The sequence below is a fragment of the Ochlerotatus camptorhynchus genome, unplaced genomic scaffold (assembly GCF_037179485.1).
Source record: "Ochlerotatus camptorhynchus isolate MF236.1 unplaced genomic scaffold, CSIRO-AGI_Acam_v1.1 ptg000258l, whole genome shotgun sequence".
Taxonomy (NCBI): domain Eukaryota; kingdom Metazoa; phylum Arthropoda; class Insecta; order Diptera; family Culicidae; genus Ochlerotatus; species Ochlerotatus camptorhynchus.
In genome coordinates, this window is record NW_027040748.1 from 688,847 (window position 1) to 709,867 (window position 21,021).

The window sequence follows — 21,021 nt, forward strand, 5'->3', positions numbered from 1 at the left end:
GCCTTTTGTATATGTATACAGGCTGCATGGACAACAGGGTAGCCTAAACCTCTAGTAAAAATATGGACGATTGTGATCACAGTCTGAACTGAAAAAAAGTTGTTCCAATTGTGCAAAACAGTGCATTTTGACGGTTCGATTGGAACAACTTTTAACAGACGTTCAAACTTTTACTTGGAGGACTTTATGGTAGCCTGGATATTAGATGGTACTCCAGTTTGGGCGATGGTGACGCCAGACAGCACTTTGTTTAGTTCTTCGTCCTTACGGAAAGCCAACAACACTTGACGAGGGATAATGTTTGTCTTGTTGTCGCAGCTGGCGTTTCCTGCCAACTCAGATATTGCAGCAGCCAAGTAGACTGGGGCACCGGTACCAACAGGCTCGGCGTAGTTGCCCTTCCTGAGCACACGATGGATGCGACCGACGGGGAACTGCACTCGAGCGAGGTTGGAACGAGGCTTCTTCTTTGCTTATCTTGTTGCAGCTTTGGTGGGACAGTAGAGTTGTTGAGCTCAGGCGATCCCTTCGCCGCGCGGTCCTATGGAAGAAGCGGCCAACTAGACTGGGGCACCAGTACCAAAAGGCTCGGCAAACGGTGGATTCGACCGGCCGGGATCTGCAGTCCAGTGAGGTTGGAAGAAAACCTCTCACGTGGGTGGGTAGTTGTTGAGTAGAAATGAGGCCTTGCGATCCAATGCAAGAATGAGCGTGAGGCGATGATGATGATACCGCTCTGTTATAAAGTGGCAGCTGGTTGATTGCATTTGTGTGTGTGTGTGTGTCATCCTCTATCCCTCATCCAGCCGGGGGCGTTGGACAAGTAGAACTGCGAATAATTTGATCAAATCTCATGCTCCGTAATGGTGCCCTTTATGTTGTGAAGACTAGTACTTCAAAAAGGGTAACTTTTGAGGCAAGACAGGGTGTTCTCAACAAGTTAAGGGAACAGGATGCACTAGATGTCCACAACAGGTACAGCAAAACATCACATAGACGCCCTTATTCACACTAACTACTCAGGGGATAGAAGGTCAAGAAGAGCCACCGCCGCCAACTAAAGCTTGAACCGGGTACCTGGGACTCCCACGATATACCCGCGGCAATGGTCAGCAGACGATGCCCTGTGCGTATTTAGTATGTAACATGTTTTATTTGGATACACAAAACTGTTTGAAGCCATACGTCATTTAAAACATAATTTGCATCACCACAAATACACTTGTCAACCATCTTCAACTGGAACGTTCTCACCAAATCACTTCACCCGGGAGCGCATTCCCGATGCTCCCACGCGTATTTTAACCGTCCGGGAAGCAGAGTGCCAGCGCTAATCCGTCAAATGCAGCCGAAAACTATGAAAGAGAATGCACGCACAAAACAGAGAGCAAATTTAGACACAACCGTATCCAAAGGCGTTCGAAATTCGACCTCTGGCAGCTGGTTGATTGCATTTATGCCAAAAAATGGTTGATACAGTATATTGAGGTGTCGCGGTAGGAATGCATGCTCGTGATTAATTGATTCTTTGGTATACATGATGAATGATGGTCACCAATTTATCAAAAGTATGTTGTTGAAAATCAATAGTTTTACCTATTGGAATCGATACGCAAAGAAACTTCCGATCGATTGATGCAAAACTATTGAAAATGTTTCATGCAATAGCCGAAACATAGCGTTCAAAACCTGTTCATTTTTCGTACTCGCAAAGTGTATCCCTACAGTCAAAAAATTCCACACGTTTGATCGAAGTGATTTTTTAAATGCGCAATCACATTTACTTTAAGTGTATTATTTCACCTTAGTTCAATGTGTTATACAAGTTAATTTCTAGTGTTTCAAACTTTGAAAAGTTGAAAATCTTTCACTATATATTCAAGTGTATTGCACATTGAATCACATTACTGTTCAAAACAGATGGATTTAAAGTGTTTTGCATTTCAATACACTCAAAAAATACTCGAGTCTTCGTTCGATCTCACTGTGCCACGGTTGTTCTAATATATGAGGCGGGTTGATAGGATAAAGTCACCACTTTTGTTTTCGATGTTTACCTTTCTGAGCAAGCAATTCCATCCTTTTTCTTGTCTATTTGGTATATTTTATTTTGTACATCAGAGATGCGCAAAATATATCAAAACGGTCAGGCCTACTGTGCAGCATTTAAGGGGCAAGATGATTCAGAAACATCGGGCCTGTTTAAATCAAAGATTTAAACACGATGCTTCAAAGGCCAATAAATGGATGAAACGTGGACATCTCTCGTACCGTACATTCCGTTGTTATAAATGATTGGTCGTTGGGAGCATCTAATCTAAAAAAGTTAAATGATGCTCCATTTTCCTCGAGTAGTTGGGACATGAGCACTAGCTCTTGTCTTAGCCCTATATGGATTATGGTTATAGCGCCATTACTCGCTTTCTGAAAAGAAAAAAAATGAATAAAAGCCCTTAGGAGAAAGGAAAAAGAGGAAGGAACCCTAGTTCTATCTTTCCTTGTGTAAAAACTGAAAAAAACGGGTCTCTAATCAATCTACAGGAAAAGCTCGCTAAAACTCACAATGACTCGCGAACTTTTCCTTTTGTGTGCCCATATTTACCGTAACTAGGGATAGGTCAGGAAATGTTGTTGTAGTACTTACCCAACGAGAGGCCATCGTATTAAAAGCATATGATAGCTTTTTTGAGGAATTTGATAATAAACGCACGATCTTATGCACAGTAAGCAAACGCAGCAGCCGCTAAGCTAGCCGAGTTACTCAATTTGTTTTCTTAGTACTGTATTAGTGAAATTTATACGGAACATAATGTTGCGAACTAAATAAATAAAAAGGAAGGATCTCACCCGAATAAACCTTGAAGCTCCCGAGTTCAGAAAAGTTTCTTGGATCTTGATTAAGGAAAACCGCTACTCGTTGCCAGCCCTCGGAAAGAGATGCATCAAATGCAACAGTTCGGCATCTCTCGGTATCACTATAAGCCTGCTGGATTCACACCATCGTGATCATCTTGGGATCTTCGTTGCCCATCAACTAAGACAGCTCCCAACAAACACCGCTCCTGGATCTTCCTTTTTCTTTCATTGATCATCCGCCATGGTCTGATCTATTTCGATCCCGTCCTTGTCCATGAGATTTTGAACAATCGAACAATCAAAAGTTTGTTAACATGATTAAAATGGTTAAAATCGGTTCTCAGAATTTAAAAATTTGTAGTTTTGTTCTTTATCGTTAAGAAAAAAATTAAACCCGTATTTATTTTTTTTTTTCATTAGGGTGACTATTTTTATGTAAGGGTGGTCCAAAAAATCGATATTTTTTAAGTTATCAAGTGTTGGGTTTTCGCTCAATATTCCTATCCTAGGACTACCATGCGTCTCCATTGATTTATAACGACTGTAACATGGTCACGACCAGCGACCATGATCAGCCACTGCTTTGAGCAGCCCTTATGATAGATAACAGACGCTCGGATTGTATAAGCCACACCCTCCGAAGAGGGGAGCGCAAGTCGCAAGTCGAAAAGACTTTTTGTTTTGATACTAGCGTTCATACAAAAAACGCTTCGTTTCGACTTCCATAAGGAGGCCCCAGATTTGGAGAGCGTGGAACGAAATCGAGGATGATGGAAAGAAGCAGTCACAAAACGAGCTAAGGAAAGGGATTTCGGAATTTTTTGAACGCAGTTACGTTTTCATTTGTCAACAGCAAACAAAGAAAAGTTATTTTATTAAAATTTTCATAATTTGGGAAACATGAGCTTACATTTTAGTTAGTTTTAGAAATTGCTACAAATGTTAGACATTAGATTCTTCTGTCTTAGGTAATCTAAAAATAGTGTAATGTATAACAATTTTAATATATATTTAATAAGTTTCATATATTTCTTGATTTCTGACTAGTTAGGTGACCTGTAAGATGGTCGAATTATTAATTTTCCTCTGTCGGCAAATGATAACCATTACATTGTCGGTTCTTTCTCAGGTTTGATCACAATATTGTTCTATTAGACACAGGTCGCTGTCCCATTGCTGGTCGCCGTCGTTGTTCCGCCGTTGTTCAAATTAAAGTCCCGACTCTTGGCGCACATTTCACAAATGCGCTTTGTGTCGGGATTCAAAAAAGTGCAAAATTCACAATTCCATTCGCTGCGACCCGTACAGCCATTGCTGGCGCGTCGATCGTCCTCTGGATTGATGATGGTGGCTGCTGCCGTGTCGAAACTGGTAGTTTTCTTTTTACCCGAAGCAGAAGACGACGTATAGCTTGAGTTGTTGTGATTGACCAGGATTCCGCCGCCAGATACACTGTTATTAGCCGAAGCGTTCACTAAAGTGCCATTCTCTTTAGTAGAGGTCGAAACCTTGCGAGGGATGGAGTTTCGTCTGCTGATTGTTCCTCCGTAGTTAACACTGCTGCTGCTGCTTGGATTGGTTGTGTGATTGGCCTTCTGGCTATTGTCTGTCTGGGTATTGCTGGAAGGTTTTGCAATTTTTTGTACTGAGATGGGCTTTTGAGCAGTTCGTGCAGCAATTTCGTTTCTTTCGTTGTCCCGATCGTGCTTGGTTGATGGGCTTTGCTTGGCCGATAAGATACGTATCCCATCAACCTTGTCCGCAGATTTAGCCTTCATCGCTTTCAGTTTATCGTTGCTGCTGCGTTTCATTGTACTGCCCCTGCTGGTGTTTCCTTCGGGGTACTCTTCTCCGTCTACGTCCACTAGAAAATCTCCTCTTTCGCCCAAATCCTTGGTGTATCCCTGTTTCTCCAAATTTTTGAACACGTAGTTCCATTGCTCGTACGAGCCAATACCGTCCTGATTTTTACTCGATATACGCTTGGTCACGTTCGTAGCGCGCACATTAGCTCCGGATTGCAGCTGTTCTTCTTCATAGCTATCGAAATCGGACTGCCGTGAGTTTCGGGATGTCTGATGTTGTAAGTAGGGATTACGATGCTGATGCTGCTGTTGCTGCTGTTGCTGCTGCTGATGCTGTTGAAGTTGATTTCGTTCGGCCAGCGATTCGGGAAGCATATCACATTCGTAGTCCATCAGCAAATCGGTACCCTTAATGCATCGATCGGATTTCTTTCGTTCTTTCATCGTTTCTTCCCGAGTGTCAATGTAGATAAGATCCCCAAGATTTTTGGCGTCTCCACCATGACGTATCGCAGGAACATCGTAATCATCGTAGGAAGTCTTCTTTTTGCTCAAGATAGATGTAGGAGTTTGCGAACCGGCGTGATCAAAGCTGTGATTCATATAGATGTCTGCAGCATGTCTATGGGATTGCGCTTGCTGACCATATATTTGACCGTTACTGCTGCTTCGATGGTGGTAATACGGCGGCATCTGCTGGTAACCATTAATACTGGGTTGATAAAATGGTTCATTTCCGTTTGGCTTTCCTGGTATTCCGTTGATACATGGTCCTATGTTTGTGGAGAGATTGTAGGGTAATGGAAACCGGTTTCCGGAAACGTTATAGGGATGGTTGTTATACGGCATGTTGCAGCTGTCAACAGCGTCGTAGACTCCTGTCGGAGGACCCATTCCCATCGGTCCGCCGTAATGCGATGCCGACGACACTGCGGCATAATCAAAGGCCTGATCAATCGAATGCCGTTGCATGCAAGCGGTCAGATTGTACATGGCTGCGGCAGGATCTTGATAATGGTCCAACGATTTAGAATGGGGTATCACTCCGAGGGGAGGCGGTGGGTGGGGTGGGATCACAGAGGATTGATTCGATGGGTGAGGAGCATGGGGTTGGGATGGAGAATTCGGTAGGTAGCTTTGGTAACTATTATGATGATGATAACCGTAAGCCAGGCTTGGAGGTTGATTATGCATACTACAGGGACCGGTATTGTATAAGGATTGAGGACCACAGAAGGGCATCGAAGGAGCTTGCTGTGAGTGGACTGCCAAAGGAGGTGGCTGAGGAGCCAGCGGTTGCTGCTGCTGCTGCTGTTGGTGTTGCATATGTGGATGAAACTGATACGGATTGCAAGAGTTGCAAGAGCTAACTGCTGGCGCTAGCGTACTGCCATACGATTCTAGGGTAGCGGTTGAAAAGAAGAGAAAAGAAACAAAACAACCTATACGTTCGATTCGACTAGATTCACTGGCGAAATGTGTCTCTAACTTAAATGAGGCTTTTTGAAATTGCATGCAGAGGAATACTAAACCAGGATGAAGCATGAAGTAGGAAATTCTACAAGATGAGAAAGATGTGTACGAAATTTGGTGCAATGCTAATTTGGCAAAGTAATACACAGTGACGGACAAAACAATAAGTACAAGTACTTGCCAAGTGGTTTCTTTTTGCTGTTTTTTGAATTGACGATTATAGCGAAGACATCAAATCAAGACTCGATATGTTGTCTTCGATTATAGGAAGGTTTTCATGTTCAACTTAAAGGTGGTCTTATTGTTCCATATGGAAAAAAATTATATTGAGTATAAGCAGCAGTTCCAGGCAAATTGAAGTTTTGAATCGACCTTCTCCGATTTGTATGGAACTTCGTGTAATTGTTTGTTATGTGTCACATTTTTGCTAAAATTCGGCCAGTTTCGATCTTGTAAAATGTTTAAAATTGTGCCCTAGAAAATTTTCAAAAAATTGTAGCTTGGAAACGACATTTCTGATCGACATGACGTCTGAGACAAAGCTACAGAAAAAAATACTTTGTAGTAATGCCATAGAGGTAACTCTAAGACCAGAAGGTCACGAAGAAACGAGCTCAACTTTTTGGCTCAGCTCTGGTACTATCTTCGGTTCCAAGCTAATCGATTCACCCCTCGAAACATAACTAACCCCTCATTTCATCTGTCAAACTTTCATAGCGAATACGTTTATTATCGGGGTTGGAACCAGTTCCTACCCAGTGCGAAACCGAACTTGCTGGCGCCGGTGGTGTAGTGATAAGCGTGACTGCTTTCTCACCCCAATGCGTCTGGGTTCAATCCCAGCCGAGGTCGGTGGGATTTTTCTGAGGCATAAAAATCTCTGGTCACGTCTTCCTTCGGAAGGGAAGTAAAGCCGTTGGTCCCGGCCCATATGTGTGTTTGAATGGGTGCGATATCCTACGCAGGTGTGGAAGCTGCCTTCCTGCACATTCGATTGCCGTCAATGGATGGCAATCGATGTCCGTCGGTGATAGGCACTAGATTGCGGAACAGAGACCGACGTTAAATAAAGGAAAGAAGAAGAAGAAGAAGAAGAAGAAGAAGAAACCGAACTTTTTGTCAGTGCGAACCTCAACCTGAGCTGGGTTTTAAATGCAAACGATCAAACTGACGTTTGTCAGAAAACAAGCAGACCAAATCTTGATACCCGATCCAGGTTGGAACTGAATAATAAACGAATTCGCTAATAGTGTAGTACTGGAATTTATACTATTATGAGGTACGTTAGTCGATTTGCTTGGGACCAATAGGCTAGTCAAGTAGTGAGCCAATTTAAAATCGTTAGTTTCGTATTGATTGTTGGTAATGCTTCCTAAGTCAAAAGTATCAAAATTTCCGTTAGAATTGTGTTGGCTAGTATTTTGATTTCTACCCGCTGTAATATCAGCATAGATAGCTCCATTTACTCGATGAACATTGTTATCAGATAGGAGATAGAACGAGATTGAAGGATCGCTTTGCGAGTCTTACATTTCCAAAAATTGGATTTGTGGTTTTCACCACAATTTGAACATTTAAATTTCTTAGGATCTTCCTTCACAGGACAGTCGTCCTTTGCGTGAGAGGAATCACCACAATTCATGCATTTAGCTGTTCCGTGACCCCATCCCTGGCACTTACGGCACTGGGTGAGGTGTTCCCACTTCACTCGGACATGGAGTATAAGGCTAGCTTTTTCCAAGGCCTTAAGGTTGTTTAGTTCACTAGACTTGAAGTGAACTAAATAAAAATTATTAGAAATCCCGTTGCGCGAATCGCCAGGACGGGATTTCATTTTCACTTTGATTACTTGGACTGGCACAACTCAAAGTAATTTTGCCAGTTCATCTTTGATCTGATCCAGGGATTCACCACTGGGCTTTTATGACAACCTTAAACATACAAACAGTTTTGGTGTCGTAAGTAAAAAATTGGTGCTGCTTTTCAGTAAGATACTTGAGAAGACGTTTGAATCCGTCCAAGGTTTCAGCCAATACACGACCAGGGTTCCTTCCATTCATTTTGGCTATAAAAATGTTTTATGAAATTATGGAATAATAAGATATTATTATAATATTTTGTTTGTGTAAGCAACAAGAAAAGATTGTGGAGTTTGTGTTTGACACATAATACCAGCCAATGATGCTGCATGAGAGTGGCAATAAGCGATTTTGTTATTTATCTCACCCACTCTTCGCTCTTCACTCTTCGCGAAGAGGCGATCAGAAAATCGCTCATTGTGGCTCTGTCAAAGCTAAATTTGCAGGTTTTATGTGTCAAACACAAACTTTAAAATCTTTTCTTGTTCCTTACGCATACAAAATACCACCATAATATCTTATTATTCCATAATTTTCTAAAACATTTTTTTAGTCAAAATGAATGGAAGGCAACCCTGTACACGACATTCACCCCAACGACCAATTTGCAATAAAAACTTAAATTTCACGAAGTTCAAAAGTTCCGAGCGAAGAGCATGGAAATCGGAAGTGGTTATCACAATAGGGGAAATCTTTTCCTTCTTGGCATTAATCCGGGAACGTTTAATAGAATTTTCCTGGATGATGGATCATTCTCATAAACCGTGAGCAAATCAAATTGATTGCTCAAATTAATTTCATCAGAAGGGGTATCAAGAGATTGCCCTTTTCTTTTGCGCTTAGGCGCCATGACGGCAGTAAAACAAACTATTATCCAAATCGACTTCCAATTACTATAAGAATCTAAAGGATTCAAGAGGAAATTTCCAAATCGATATCCAAGCAGGATTACCTCGGGTAGGGTCCAAACATGGATCGAGGAGGAATAAGAGATGAACAAGGTAGAATATGTACAGGTATATTGAGGTAAAGTGCTGTTTAAATTTGTTGTAGCTTTAGGTAGTTGTAACACTTCCTTCAGCAAAAAGCAAATAAATCCGCACGGCAAGAGAGCACGATGCGGGGTGACACTATTCAATTAATTGCTCTATCCAGACCGATTGTACCAAGCGGTAAAGGGCGAGGCAATGAAAGATCTAACAAAAACATTCAGTCACTCACGAACATGCGACTCATACCGCTTGCCTTCGCTCACACGTATTTGAGGCATTTTTCCATACAAAATGTTCGCTCAATAATTCAAAACAATGTTTGGGTAAATAACATCACGAAATAATAAACTTGATGACTGAGCTACTGTCAGTAACTCGTTTAATTCCCAATCATTCATACTCTCACGAGGCAATGAAAGATAGGCGGATGGCTGATCATATTCATATGAAAATCACTCATTGAACCTGGCTGTTTTGCGCACTGACTACAAGGATTACTAGGGAGCTAAAAGTCGAAAGCTACACCTACATACTAAAGAAATTATAGTTGTTAGAGGAATCAGGATACACGGGGAAAGAAGATGATTGGTGGTTGATGATGACAACAGTTAACTAAATACGACGAATAGGCAAAGGAAAATAATTCACCGAAAGGGTTGTTATTTATTAAACACAAATCTGAACAAAAGAGGTGCTAACAGTTAATAAAGCGCAAGATACAGAGTTATGAAATAAATAGTAGAGCTAAATGGAATACGAGTTTTATGGATTTATTATACGCTACGAAACGTAAGTAAGCCGTACTAAATAGAATAGAACATCTTAATATATAACAGTACAGGTATATTAAAGATGTTGATCCTATGTATGTATGATCGGATTAATGAACTACGGTTTGCATCATTCAAATGTTATCGTATGAGTAGTATGGACTAAAATCACTAAACAACGTATCGTAAATACCTTTTCGCCTAGCTTGTTGGGTTTTCTGGTGCTTCTCTTGAATCAGCGCAGCCATCAGCTGTACCGATTGCATCACGTTCACTGTAAAAACATACATTGTTATGAAAAAAAATATCAAGCCGACGAGTGAAGTGCTTCTTTCATACTTGTATTGCATTCCCGAAAACAGTAGATATCACTCCAGTTAACCGGCAGGGACATTTCAGTCAGATCGCGATAGATTTCTTTCATAATCTGCAAATAAAAATAAAAACGGCTGTTCAAATGTAAACCGCGCTTCAAATAACGTTATTTTACCTGACACTCTACGTTGGCCGTAATGGCATCCTTGGAAACGTTGGTAACCCGATCGGGACAGATGGGCCCCTCGAGAACCAACGTTTGATTTGGCATCGTTCGGTAGCCCATCTGTTCGAAAAGCACTTCCGCTCCTATCAAATTGGCCGCAATTTCGTGCTGGTAGAATCCAGAGTACATCTGAAAATATTAATATCTCAATGAAAGCCTCTGAAGTTGCGTGAGAATAATAATGCTTATTTTCGTTCGTACCTTGATCACTTTGTACTCCTTCCGCCATGGTTTCGTGAAAAGGTTATTCGCGTACTGGCTGATTGCTTCAAATCCGATAGCTGCTTTGTATGCGGAAAAGTCTTCCAATTTAGCGATTGAACTATTTAAAAACAAAGCGAACAAATCAAATTAAATTTTCTAGTCGATAATGTATGCGGTCAACCTTACTTTTTGAGTACCTGCGCCGTTGGAGGAAGAAAGAATTTTTGATTGTGTGGCATATTGCATAAGTACTGGAGGATAAGATCTGCAATGATATGAAAACATAGAAATTGAAAATTGGTTTTGCCATTGGTGCAAATGAGGAGCTGTCAACAAACCAGGTGGCCAGTTTGGAAAGCGAAATCATTGGACCGTGGAAACACACCAACCGCTCTTCCCCTTAACCCTCCAACTAGTCCAAACCCAGCTTTATACTTTTGGGGTTAGAAATAGTGTAAGAATATAATTATATCTACAACTTACTTTCTGTGATAACTTCACTGTGGTATTTAGGTTTGAATTCAGTTTTTAGGTTACAATGTGTATGAATGTTATAACTGTGAGTATAAATAAGTTTAAATTACAAAATTTAAAAGTTTCCAATCTTTAGCTCCCTGACATGAAAGTTCTTTACACCCGCGGCAAGGGTATTAGGATTGAGCGATCTTGAATCGATCTTTTTTTTATCCCGATTTACGATTTTTCGGATCTATTCTTTCGAGGATTCTTTGTGCACGAAAATATCGAAAAAATCGATCTCTTCAATCTTTAAAAAAAAAAATAGGTGTTAAATTTTGTTATTGTATTCCCGCATAAACGCGAACCATAAATTGACCTTACCTAAAATGGTTAAAAATTGTTTATAATCCCTGCTAAACTTTAACTGAAATGGTTATGGAACTTTACATGAACGTTTAATGATAAAGTTTCAACCTTATGTATTATGGTTTTTTGGAACTGGACCTAACAAATAATGGGTTGTTAAGAACCATTACCGTTCCAAATTCTTGTTTTCTCCATACATTTTCGGAAAGAGAACTATATTAGAACCTTTTAACTTATGGTTTGAGAACTTTAATGGTAATGGTTATGGTAGTCAGTAAGGTCCACGAATGGTTTTGTAACATCGATCAACTTTATGTGGAATATATCGCGAATTGGTTGCCTGTAATTTACTGATTACCAATTCACGATATATTCCACGTAAAGTTGAGCGATAATACAAAACCATTAATGGACCTTACTGACTACCATAACCATTACCATTAATGTTCTCAAATCATAAGTAAAAACGTTCTTATATAGTTCTCTTTCTGAAAATGTATGGAGAAAACAAGAATTTGGAATGGTAATGGTTCTTAACAACCCATTATTTGTAAGGTCCAGTTCCAAAAAACCATAATACATAAGGTTGAAACTTTATCATTAAACGTTCATGTAAAGTTCCATAACCATTTCAGTTAAAGTTTAGCAGGGATTATAAACAATTTTTAACCATTTTAGGTAAGGTCAATTTATGGTTCGCGTTTATGCGGGTTGACACCCTAATAAAAATGTTATGGTTAATTTGCTTAACGACGTGTTCGGGGTATCATCCAAACCATTTGTGGAATTGTTCAATCATTTGGGTTACCGTTCGTTTATGGTTATTTTTTATTAGGGCATCGAAAAAACGATTTACAATTGTCCAAGGTATCCTGTAAGGGTCCTTGCAGGTAAACCTCTTTTGGCCCTGTGATAGACAACACGCCGTCATCTGCAAGTTGTCTCAACGTGCAATTGTCACTAAGACAACGTAGAAATTGTACAAAAGGGGCCTTGGGGGAGACCCATGTAGCTAAATCGAAAAACTGTAGAGTTTCCATGAGAAAAGCTCATATGTTTTTCTGACAGCAAATTGTACAAAAAATTATTCATTAATGGAGACAATCCACTAACGTGGAGTTTCTCTGAAAGAACTTCAACGGATACTGAATCAAAAGCCCATTTGATATCCAAGAACACAGAAGCCATTTGCTCTTTCTTAGCAAAAGCTAACTGAATTTCCGAGGAAAGCAACGCGAGACAGTCGTTCGTTCCCTTACCATCATTTTCTCCATCAATTTCCGAATACACGACAGCATCACGATGGGCCGATACGAATGGTGATCCGATGCGGGTTTATCAGGTTTTTTAATGGCTATCACCCTCACTCGTCTCCAATCGTCGGGAACAATATTGAGCTCCAAGAACTGATTGAACAAATTCAACATGCGCCAATGAGCTGGATTACCGAGGTGAAGCAATCACTCACACAACCACTGTACGATACACGCAAGTACACGCAAGTAGTGACGTCACTACTTGCGTTTACGTTGATTTTTTGGTTTACTAATACAACCCTATTTCACGATCTGCGCCACCTCTCTCTGTACCTCATTGAACATGCGCCTCTTAGCGACGTCTGGGAGGTTTTTCAGCAAGTTGAACTTGATTCTATCAGATCCCGGGGCAGAATTGCCACACGAAAGGAGAGCGAGTGAAAGTTCGACCATTGAAAAAGGCTGACTGATTTCGTCTACCGAATTCGCGGTTTCGCGAGGAATCAACTGCGACGGCACGGAATCCGGACACACTTTTCGCGCGAATTTAAGAATCAATTGATCCGAGTATTCCTCGCTTTCGTTGTTAGTAGACCGGTTACGCATTCTTCGCGCCGTACTCCAAAGCGTATTCATAGACGTTTCGCGCGACAATCCGTCTACAAACTGCCGCCAGTAACCCCGTTTTTTGGCCTTGATGAGGCTCTTAAGTTCGCGTTCAAGAGATGTGTATGCGTCGAAATGCTCGCGTGTTCCGCGTTTCCGGAAAAGTTTAAACGCGTCGGACTTTTTACGGTAAACCTCCGTGCATTGTTGATCCCACCAGAGCGATGGTATTTTCTTACGAATTGACGATCGCGGCACCGGTCGTGTTTGAGCTTGAAGTGCGCTGTCGACGATGAGATTAGAGAGGAAGTTATATTCCTCCACCGGCGGAAGCTCTTCCACTGACGATACTGTATCGCCTATCGCGGATTGGAACTTAGATCATACGCGACGTTAACGGATTCTGACGAGTTGAACCCACTGGCAATCGAAATTTTGATGATCACTACCGTGCGGAAGTATACGCAAAATGTTTTCATCAGGAAAAAAATAACTTCATAGCGGAAATTTCTCCCGATGAAAACAAATCACTGACACAATACACTTTAGCAATCTCTATAGTCGCTTGGCTATAAATATATCAAGAGCCACATGTGAAAAGGGCATATAAGATTTTTGTAAACAAACCTTTATATGCCTTTTTCTCGCCAACCGAGGGTCACCCACGCAAACCAACAACATCATCGGGAAGGGGAAAGCTTTCCCTATCCGCTAATGTTATTGGTTTACTTTGATGTTATATGGGTGGCGAGAAAAGGGCATAAGAAGGTTTGTTTACAAAAAGCTTGAATGCCCTTTTCACATGTTGTTCTTGATATAGCAACTACACGGCAAGAAAAAAATACTCAAAATTAAGTTTAAAAAAAACTCAACGTTGGGTTCTATCATTTGAGGTCCGCCGTTGAGTGAATCAGAACAGCGGCGTTGGTTAAAATTTACTCAACTATTGAGTAATAATAAATGAACTCAAATATAAGTTTATTTAAATTATTGCTCTTATGCGCCTTTAACCATTTCATTTCCACAAGCGTTGATAGACGAGTGGTCAACACACGGGCCCCGTAATTTCAACGTCCATGGTTCGGTTCCAGTCTGCTCCGTTTTATTATTTTTTTGTCAACTTGGTCAACGTGGATTCATGATCAGGATTACTCAAAACTGAGTTTTCTTCTTTAACTTAATCTTATCTAGCCCCACGGAAGCCACGTATTGAGTGAAAGGAACTCAATTTTGGGTACTTTTTTCTTACCGTGTAGGCAAGAGTGGCTGCGATCCGATATCAATCATACAAGGTCTAGAACTAAGAGAAGAGGAGACAATATTCTTTCTTCTTCTTCGCATTTCAAGCTTATTGCATATCGCATATTAGCTTATTGCGTGCTCTCAACTTAGTTAGATGCACTTCCACAGTTATTAATTGAGAGCTTTCGATGCCTGTACCATTTTTGCATTGGTATAATTGTGTGGCAAGTCCAATCATACTTCTATGCCCAGGGAAGTCGAGAAATTTTCCAACCCGAAATTCCTAGACCGGACCGGGAATCGAACCCAGCCACCTCCAGCATGGTCTTGCTTTGTAGCTGCGCCCTTACCGACTGAGCTAAGGGAGGCCCCATAAGAGAGACAATACGGGGGCGAAAACGAACCACTTTTCTGTCAAACGCGAACCATCTCGTGATTGGCCGATTTGAAGTGCGTAAGATAGAGATAGAGATAAAGAGTAAGAAGTCAGTTGTCTCCTCTTCATAGGTCTGGAACAACAAGTAGCTTTGCTGGTGTTAGAAGTAAAAATCTCACGTCACTTTTCAAATAGACCTATGCAACATTATCCACCATTTTGAGAAAATCGAAGTTGAAGTTCGACAGATTATTATTTTAACTGTTTAGAAACAATACATTTTGCAATGCCATTTTTAATGTAGTCAGTGAATAATAACGTTGAAAATTCATTAAAAACGGTAAAACCACAATTTTACTTTGAATTTCATGGTACAATATAGAAAAAAAAAACACATAGGACGTTTTGACTAGTCAAGTTGTACATCGGACATGTTACATTGGACGATTTTTCTTAATGACATAATCAATGAGTGTTACATTGGACGTTTTGTCTACATGATACTAGATTCCCTTTCACAGATTTCAGAGTAGAGTACCTAACTTTAGGTTGGCCCCGCCTTTAGAAAATGAGCACCAATCATGTTAGGCAGTCCGAATGACCGAAGTAACAAACATGTACCCATCATTTCAAACTGTACATTGGACAATTTTTTACCTATGATTATCTGGAATAAATGAAAGTAAATTTGGATGGATGTTTTTGTATCACATACAATGATAGAAGAGCAATAGTTTGTATCGCTTAACTCGATTTGTTTACATTTGTTAAATTGGTCTATTTGAAAAGTGACGCGAGAAATGTTTAAAATCTAGATTAACATTTGAAAAGGGCGTAATTCCAAAATGACCATATCGAGAAAATCGCTTCTGAATTTTGTTGACCTAAAAATTAATCCTATTTCACGACTTTCCATTTTCTGGTTGATTTTATAAGCTTGACATATAGATAATAGTGTAATCTATCATCATGCATCACTAAAAACTCAAAAAAAGTTTTCTTTGTCGTGAAATTGAGAAGAAAACATCATACGCCCTGATAATTTCATACATGTTGTTACCCCCCAGATCTTCCACCCTTTGAACTGCCAACACTGGTGATACGCCGTGGAAGCATAGAGGTAACTCTAAGACCACTGGGTCCCGAAGAAAATCATTATTATTTTTGGCTCACTCAGTACCAGAACAACGGTCCCAAGCAGTCCCAAGCTATTTCACTCACACCCCTGATGTTATCTGTCAAACTTTCATAGCGAATCAAAACAAACATAGTGTAGTAATAGAATTTCAACTAGAATAGGGTACGTTAATCGTTTGCTTGGGACCAATAGGCTACTAAAGTGGTGAGCCAATTTAAAATCGTTAGTTTCGTATTGATTGTTGGTTCTTGTGCAAGGCGTAACAACCAGATTCATCATAAAGTTGAAAGTTGGAAATACGCCATGTAAGAAGAAACATTTTTGATGATTTGAAGTGATATTTCATTTTGACAGATCTACTTTCATACATTTTTTAGGTTAGCCAGAGGAATATAATAAAAAACTTTACACGGCGTTGCTCCCGCTAGTGTGCGTGTGTTAAACGTCACTAATCTCTATAGAGATCTAGCCATCATGTATGTGTTGGTAGAGGGAAAAAGGTAAACATTCCGGGAGAGTATGGTCACGACGTCATAACACTCGAACGAAAATTTGCGAAACATGTAGTATAGAAAATCCTAGCTATGTTTGTATGATGAAAACGCTTGATAGTATTCTTTTGTAAAGGCTCGGGGAAAAATCAGCTGGTGCTTTATTTTTTTTTTGTATGATAAATATTCCTTACTTGCAAACAAGCAAAAACTCACCGGCAGGCTGCTTTTTCATGGTTTACAGTGTGATAATTCAATAGGAGATCAAAAGCAGAGACGTTGAATAGAGACACGCATAGACTGAAGCAAGAAGAACCAAACGAACCGTCAAATGCTGAACCAAACGAGCAAAGTAAATAACCATTAATTTTTGCCCAATACACCATAAAGGAGTATTGTTCTCAATGAAGGAAAAAGGGTTTAACTATTTTCACGAAATATTTGATATCTGTTATTTATTGGTGATAAGAAGCAATTTCAAATTAACGTTACGCTTTTCGGAAATTTTCAAAATTGCTGCTTGCAGTGAATGCACGACCAATCGCGGTAACTATCGCCAACAGAACGTTTTATTTAGTGTTATGGTGATTGGAGGCGAACCAGCCTCAGGCTGAAAGCCTCCTAAATAAAGATAAATCAATCAATCAATCAATTAGTTTTATGGTAATAAAAATGATTGCGCTGCAAGCAAAACAGTAAAATATGACAAGAGTCATACCATAGAAATAACTCTAAGACCAGGAGGTCCCGAAGAAACGAGCTCAGCTTCGGTCCCAAGCTAATCGAGACACCCCTCGAAACATAGGAAAATCTACGAACCCCTTATTTTATCTGTCAAACTTTCATAGCGAATCAAAACAAACAAAGTGTAGTACTGGAATTTATACTAGAATGGGATACGTTAATCGATTTGCTTGGAACTAATAGGCTAGTCAAGTATAGTGAGCCAATTTAAAATCATTAGTTTCGTATTGTTGGTTATACTGTACTGGAGCGACTGTCTTCTCTCGTCTTCGCTTTATTTTTGCAAAATGTTGCCGCGCACTTCATTTTTATTCAGTTCCGGTCCGGTCGAACATTCAATTTTTTTCGACAGCATTGCGGTACTGTATGAAAGCCATTTGAAGCCACTCGAAGAAACATGGTTGCCAGCGGCAGTGACATTGCCAAAAGATCCCTTAAAAACCGTGCTGTTATTTTGACAGAAATTTTATTTACGCCTCTCTATCAACGTCTCTAATTCTTACTAGATTAAATTTGAGAGTATTGTAATCGAACAGAAATTCAATCACTTTTATGTTTCGTGTGCTTCTCAAATTCAACTAGTTTCTGAAATCAAAAACAATATTCTAACTCTATTAATTTATTGATCTTAGTGGGTTGATTAATGGCACCAAGAAATGTGCAAAATATTGCGATGCAATCAATTATTATTTTGCACGTAAATCGAATCAAAAATAAAAGTCATGAGAAATGCTGGCTTCTAGCAACGGTTGCAAGATAATTTAGGTACAAATCCCTTCTGCCGAATTGTATTTTGTTTTCTCTGCCTACACGCTTATTTCGCAGACGAAGTAGAAAAATGCACGCAGGCTGAAATTTTAAAAAAGGCCCTGAATAACTCAATGCTCTACAATTGAAAAATAGAATGCCAACAAAGCCCATAATGGTATTGAAATGCCAAAATGGTCCTGACTCGACATCGGGTTGTAGAAAGTTAAGCTCAATATTTGAGCTGACACAATTATTGTGATTATCCCAACGTGATTTTAAATTCAGATCAACTCAAAATAGTTACCCGCGTAACGTGGATTGAGAAATGCTGAACTATAATATTCATATTATTTCCATTTTTTGTCAAGAGATGATGGTAAAAATGAGTTTTTGGTTGAAACTCAATTATCGTTACATCGGCAATTTTGTCCTACTTTCCACCACCTATGGAAGATCATATCCGCGTGAAACACAGATCTTGTTCGGTGTAGCCCAAGCACATTACGGTAGTTGAAAGTTGATATATCCAGTGTCGGTAATAACTGCACCAGACATAGACAGCAACAAAGTTACACATGTGGACAGTGAATGCAATTTTTCCAACCCGGATGACTATAGAAGAGCGCAGCGAACCTCTTCACACGCATGCAAAACAGCTCTACGATTACTCTTATACTCGATTACGATTACGACGATATACACTGGACGAATTTAATATAAGGACACTTCAAAAAGCATTGCTCCTCCCAATTTTAAGAATCAGAGGATTTCTAAAAAACAGTTTGTTTGAAAGCCACATTATCATGCTACAATATGAGCCTAAGAAAGAAGTAATTGCAGCGTGTACGGAGGAGAAATAAACGGAAATATGTTTTTCTCCTTAGGAAATAAAGATACGGAGGACATTCAAAAATGTTCGGAAAATTGGTCATTTTCGATGCAAAATTCAGTATGTCAAAAATCATTGTGCCACCAATTATTTAGTTCAAATAATCATTAAACTTGATTTTTCTGCTGAACAACGCATACATCTGCAAAAATCAAGTTTAATTTATTATTTGAACTAACTCTTCGATTATTTTGGTGCAATAATATGTTTGACATGTTAAATAATGCTTGGGAAATAAATTTCCCATATATTTTTTCCCGAGGAGAAATCACATTTCCATTTATTTCTCCTACGTACATGATGCAATTGATTCTTTCTTAGCTTTATATAGCAGCATGATCATGTAGATTCCAAACAGAATTCATCAGATTCTTAAAATTGGGCTGCTTTTCAAAGTGTCCTTATATTAATTTCCACTAGTGTATATTCTAGTCTCTTTGTTGCTTGACTGTCGTATTCCCCATGTGAGTCATCGTCATTATCGCGCAACGATTAAGTTAAATGAGTAAACCGAGTAAACCGCTTCATGATTATGGTGCAACAATTGTGAGAAAAGGTCACCCCGGTCTCTCATGATTTGTGTCATACTAATATTTCCATTTATTCCTTTTTTCATAAGACACCGGCATCGACAATGAATTCTATAGGTACCAGGTCCTCTTCACTACTCAAATCTTGATTACTTTTTCAACAGGACGTATCTGCATTTGTAAACAAAGATAAAACGTCAATTTATCGAAACTCTTAGCACTCCCAGGTGAACTAACAACCCCATCTTGTTGGGGAAACATTACCCTTTCTAATGGTGCTGTTAGTTCGCTTGGGAGTGCTAAGAGTTTCGAAAAATTGACGTTTGAATCATTGTTTACAAAAGCATATATATATCCCTATGCAAAAGTAATGGAGAATCACAGCTTGATCTGTAGTTGCATACACACTTACCTTCCAAGCACCTCCTCAGCTCGATCTTCTCCATAGACTCATCCGCATCTAGGAACTTCCAGTGCACGTTCACAATCTCATTCCAGAGGGTGTTTAAAGCCTCATTCTGGTCGTTCACAGGTGCCATTGTTGTGAGAGATTGTCGTTCGTTGAATGCCTTATCAATAAATAACTTCGTTTATCATCTTCTACCTTGCTTTCACCAAACTCATAATATGATTCACTGTAGATATCGACGATCACGCAAGGTCAATAAAAGAAAATAAATATCAGCACTTAACCGGATTCTTTTGCAATTTCGATGGCACATTCAAAATAACACTTTATATTGACGTGCCCTAGAAATTAATTACGTTATTTCACATTCCGCTTGCTCAATACGCCGCAATCCAAAGAACCTTCACTTCCCCAAGTGTTTTTTTTTTTACAAAATTTCCCAATTTCTAGCCATCAGCACATTCCGATAGCGATTCAATCTCAGCCTCAAAACACTTATTAGGCACCCTTCTCACTACTTAGCCCAAATAATTCCACATTCACTCGTGCTGTCAGCTATAAATATCATAACTCTTTTCGTTGAATCTCCGATTCTGGTAGAGCAAAATGGCACGATGAGATATTCTATTAAAAGATCTGCATAAGTACCTCCTCTCTATTTTTTGTAATCTTTTCCCGAAACAACAGACAGCCAGATTCGTTCTCGATTCGATATGTCCCAACAAGCAAGGAGGAAAAAAAATTTACATCACAGGAATCAATCCGATCGGATCACGATCGTAACAAATTTTACTTCAGAATTTTCTTCGTTCCCGTTCCATCGATTTGTCTTCGCGTACGGTCCGTATTTTGTTACGGTGTTTCGAATTTGAGTTTTCAACCATTCGCACTCAAGTCGGAATATTTTTTCCAATGTTTCCAAACTGGACTTTTTTTTATTTTTTGCGCAGAACTAGCAGTAAGCTTGCAAAATATCCACCATTTACAGTTTTTTTATTTGCGATGGATGACAGCTAACATTGTTGTCATTTTTCATTTTTGACGCGGCTGAGAAATCAAATTATGCGTTTTAAAATGCGTTTTCAAGGGGCCCTACAATGGTTACACTATAGAAAATTCACAATTCAGTACCAATGTTTAAAAAGGGTGAAACTGACAAATGTAAACAAACTAATTTTTATAGAAATGGACAGCTACACGAAACGAAAATCAATTGTTTTATTCATCTGTTTCACTTATACATTAAAATTACTATTAGTATCACA

At 39.5% G+C, this 21,021-nt stretch overlaps 1 protein-coding gene across 2 annotated transcripts; it reads right to left on the reverse strand.

Annotated features, from left to right (window-relative positions):
• Nucleotides 1-3,692: 3,692 nt before the first annotated feature.
• On the reverse strand, nucleotides 3,693-20,741 carry tamo (PUB and ZnF_RBZ domain-containing protein tamozhennic). Of its 2 annotated transcripts, none has more exons than XM_065226712.1 (7): nucleotides 19,760-20,741; nucleotides 10,687-10,765; nucleotides 10,498-10,618; nucleotides 10,246-10,425; nucleotides 10,095-10,182; nucleotides 9,949-10,029; nucleotides 3,693-6,061 (listed from the first exon to the last, which is right to left on the reverse strand). In XM_065226712.1, exons 1-7 carry the CDS (start codon nucleotides 19,884-19,886, stop codon nucleotides 4,008-4,010), a joined length of 2,730 nt encoding a protein of 909 aa, XP_065082784.1. In that variant the 5' UTR covers nucleotides 19,887-20,741; the 3' UTR covers nucleotides 3,693-4,007. The 2 variants fall into 2 exon arrangements, with proteins under 2 accessions (XP_065082784.1, XP_065082785.1); XM_065226713.1 differs by lacking the exon at nucleotides 19,760-20,741 and adding an exon at nucleotides 10,984-11,082.
• Between the last annotated feature and the right edge of the window lie 280 nt (nucleotides 20,742-21,021).

Coding starts and splice junctions, on each gene's coding strand:
- tamo (XM_065226712.1), bottom strand. CDS start 19,886: ATGGCACCTGTGAACGACCAGAATGAGGCTTTAAACACCCTCTGGAAT. Junction 10,426..10,497: donor AGGAGTACAAAGTGATCAAG/GTACGAACGAAA, acceptor TAATATTTTCAG/ATGTACTCTGGATTCTACCA. Junction 6,062..9,948: donor CCAACAAGCTAGGCGAAAAG/GTATTTACGATA, acceptor CCGCTACCCTAG/AATCGTATGGCAGTACGCTA.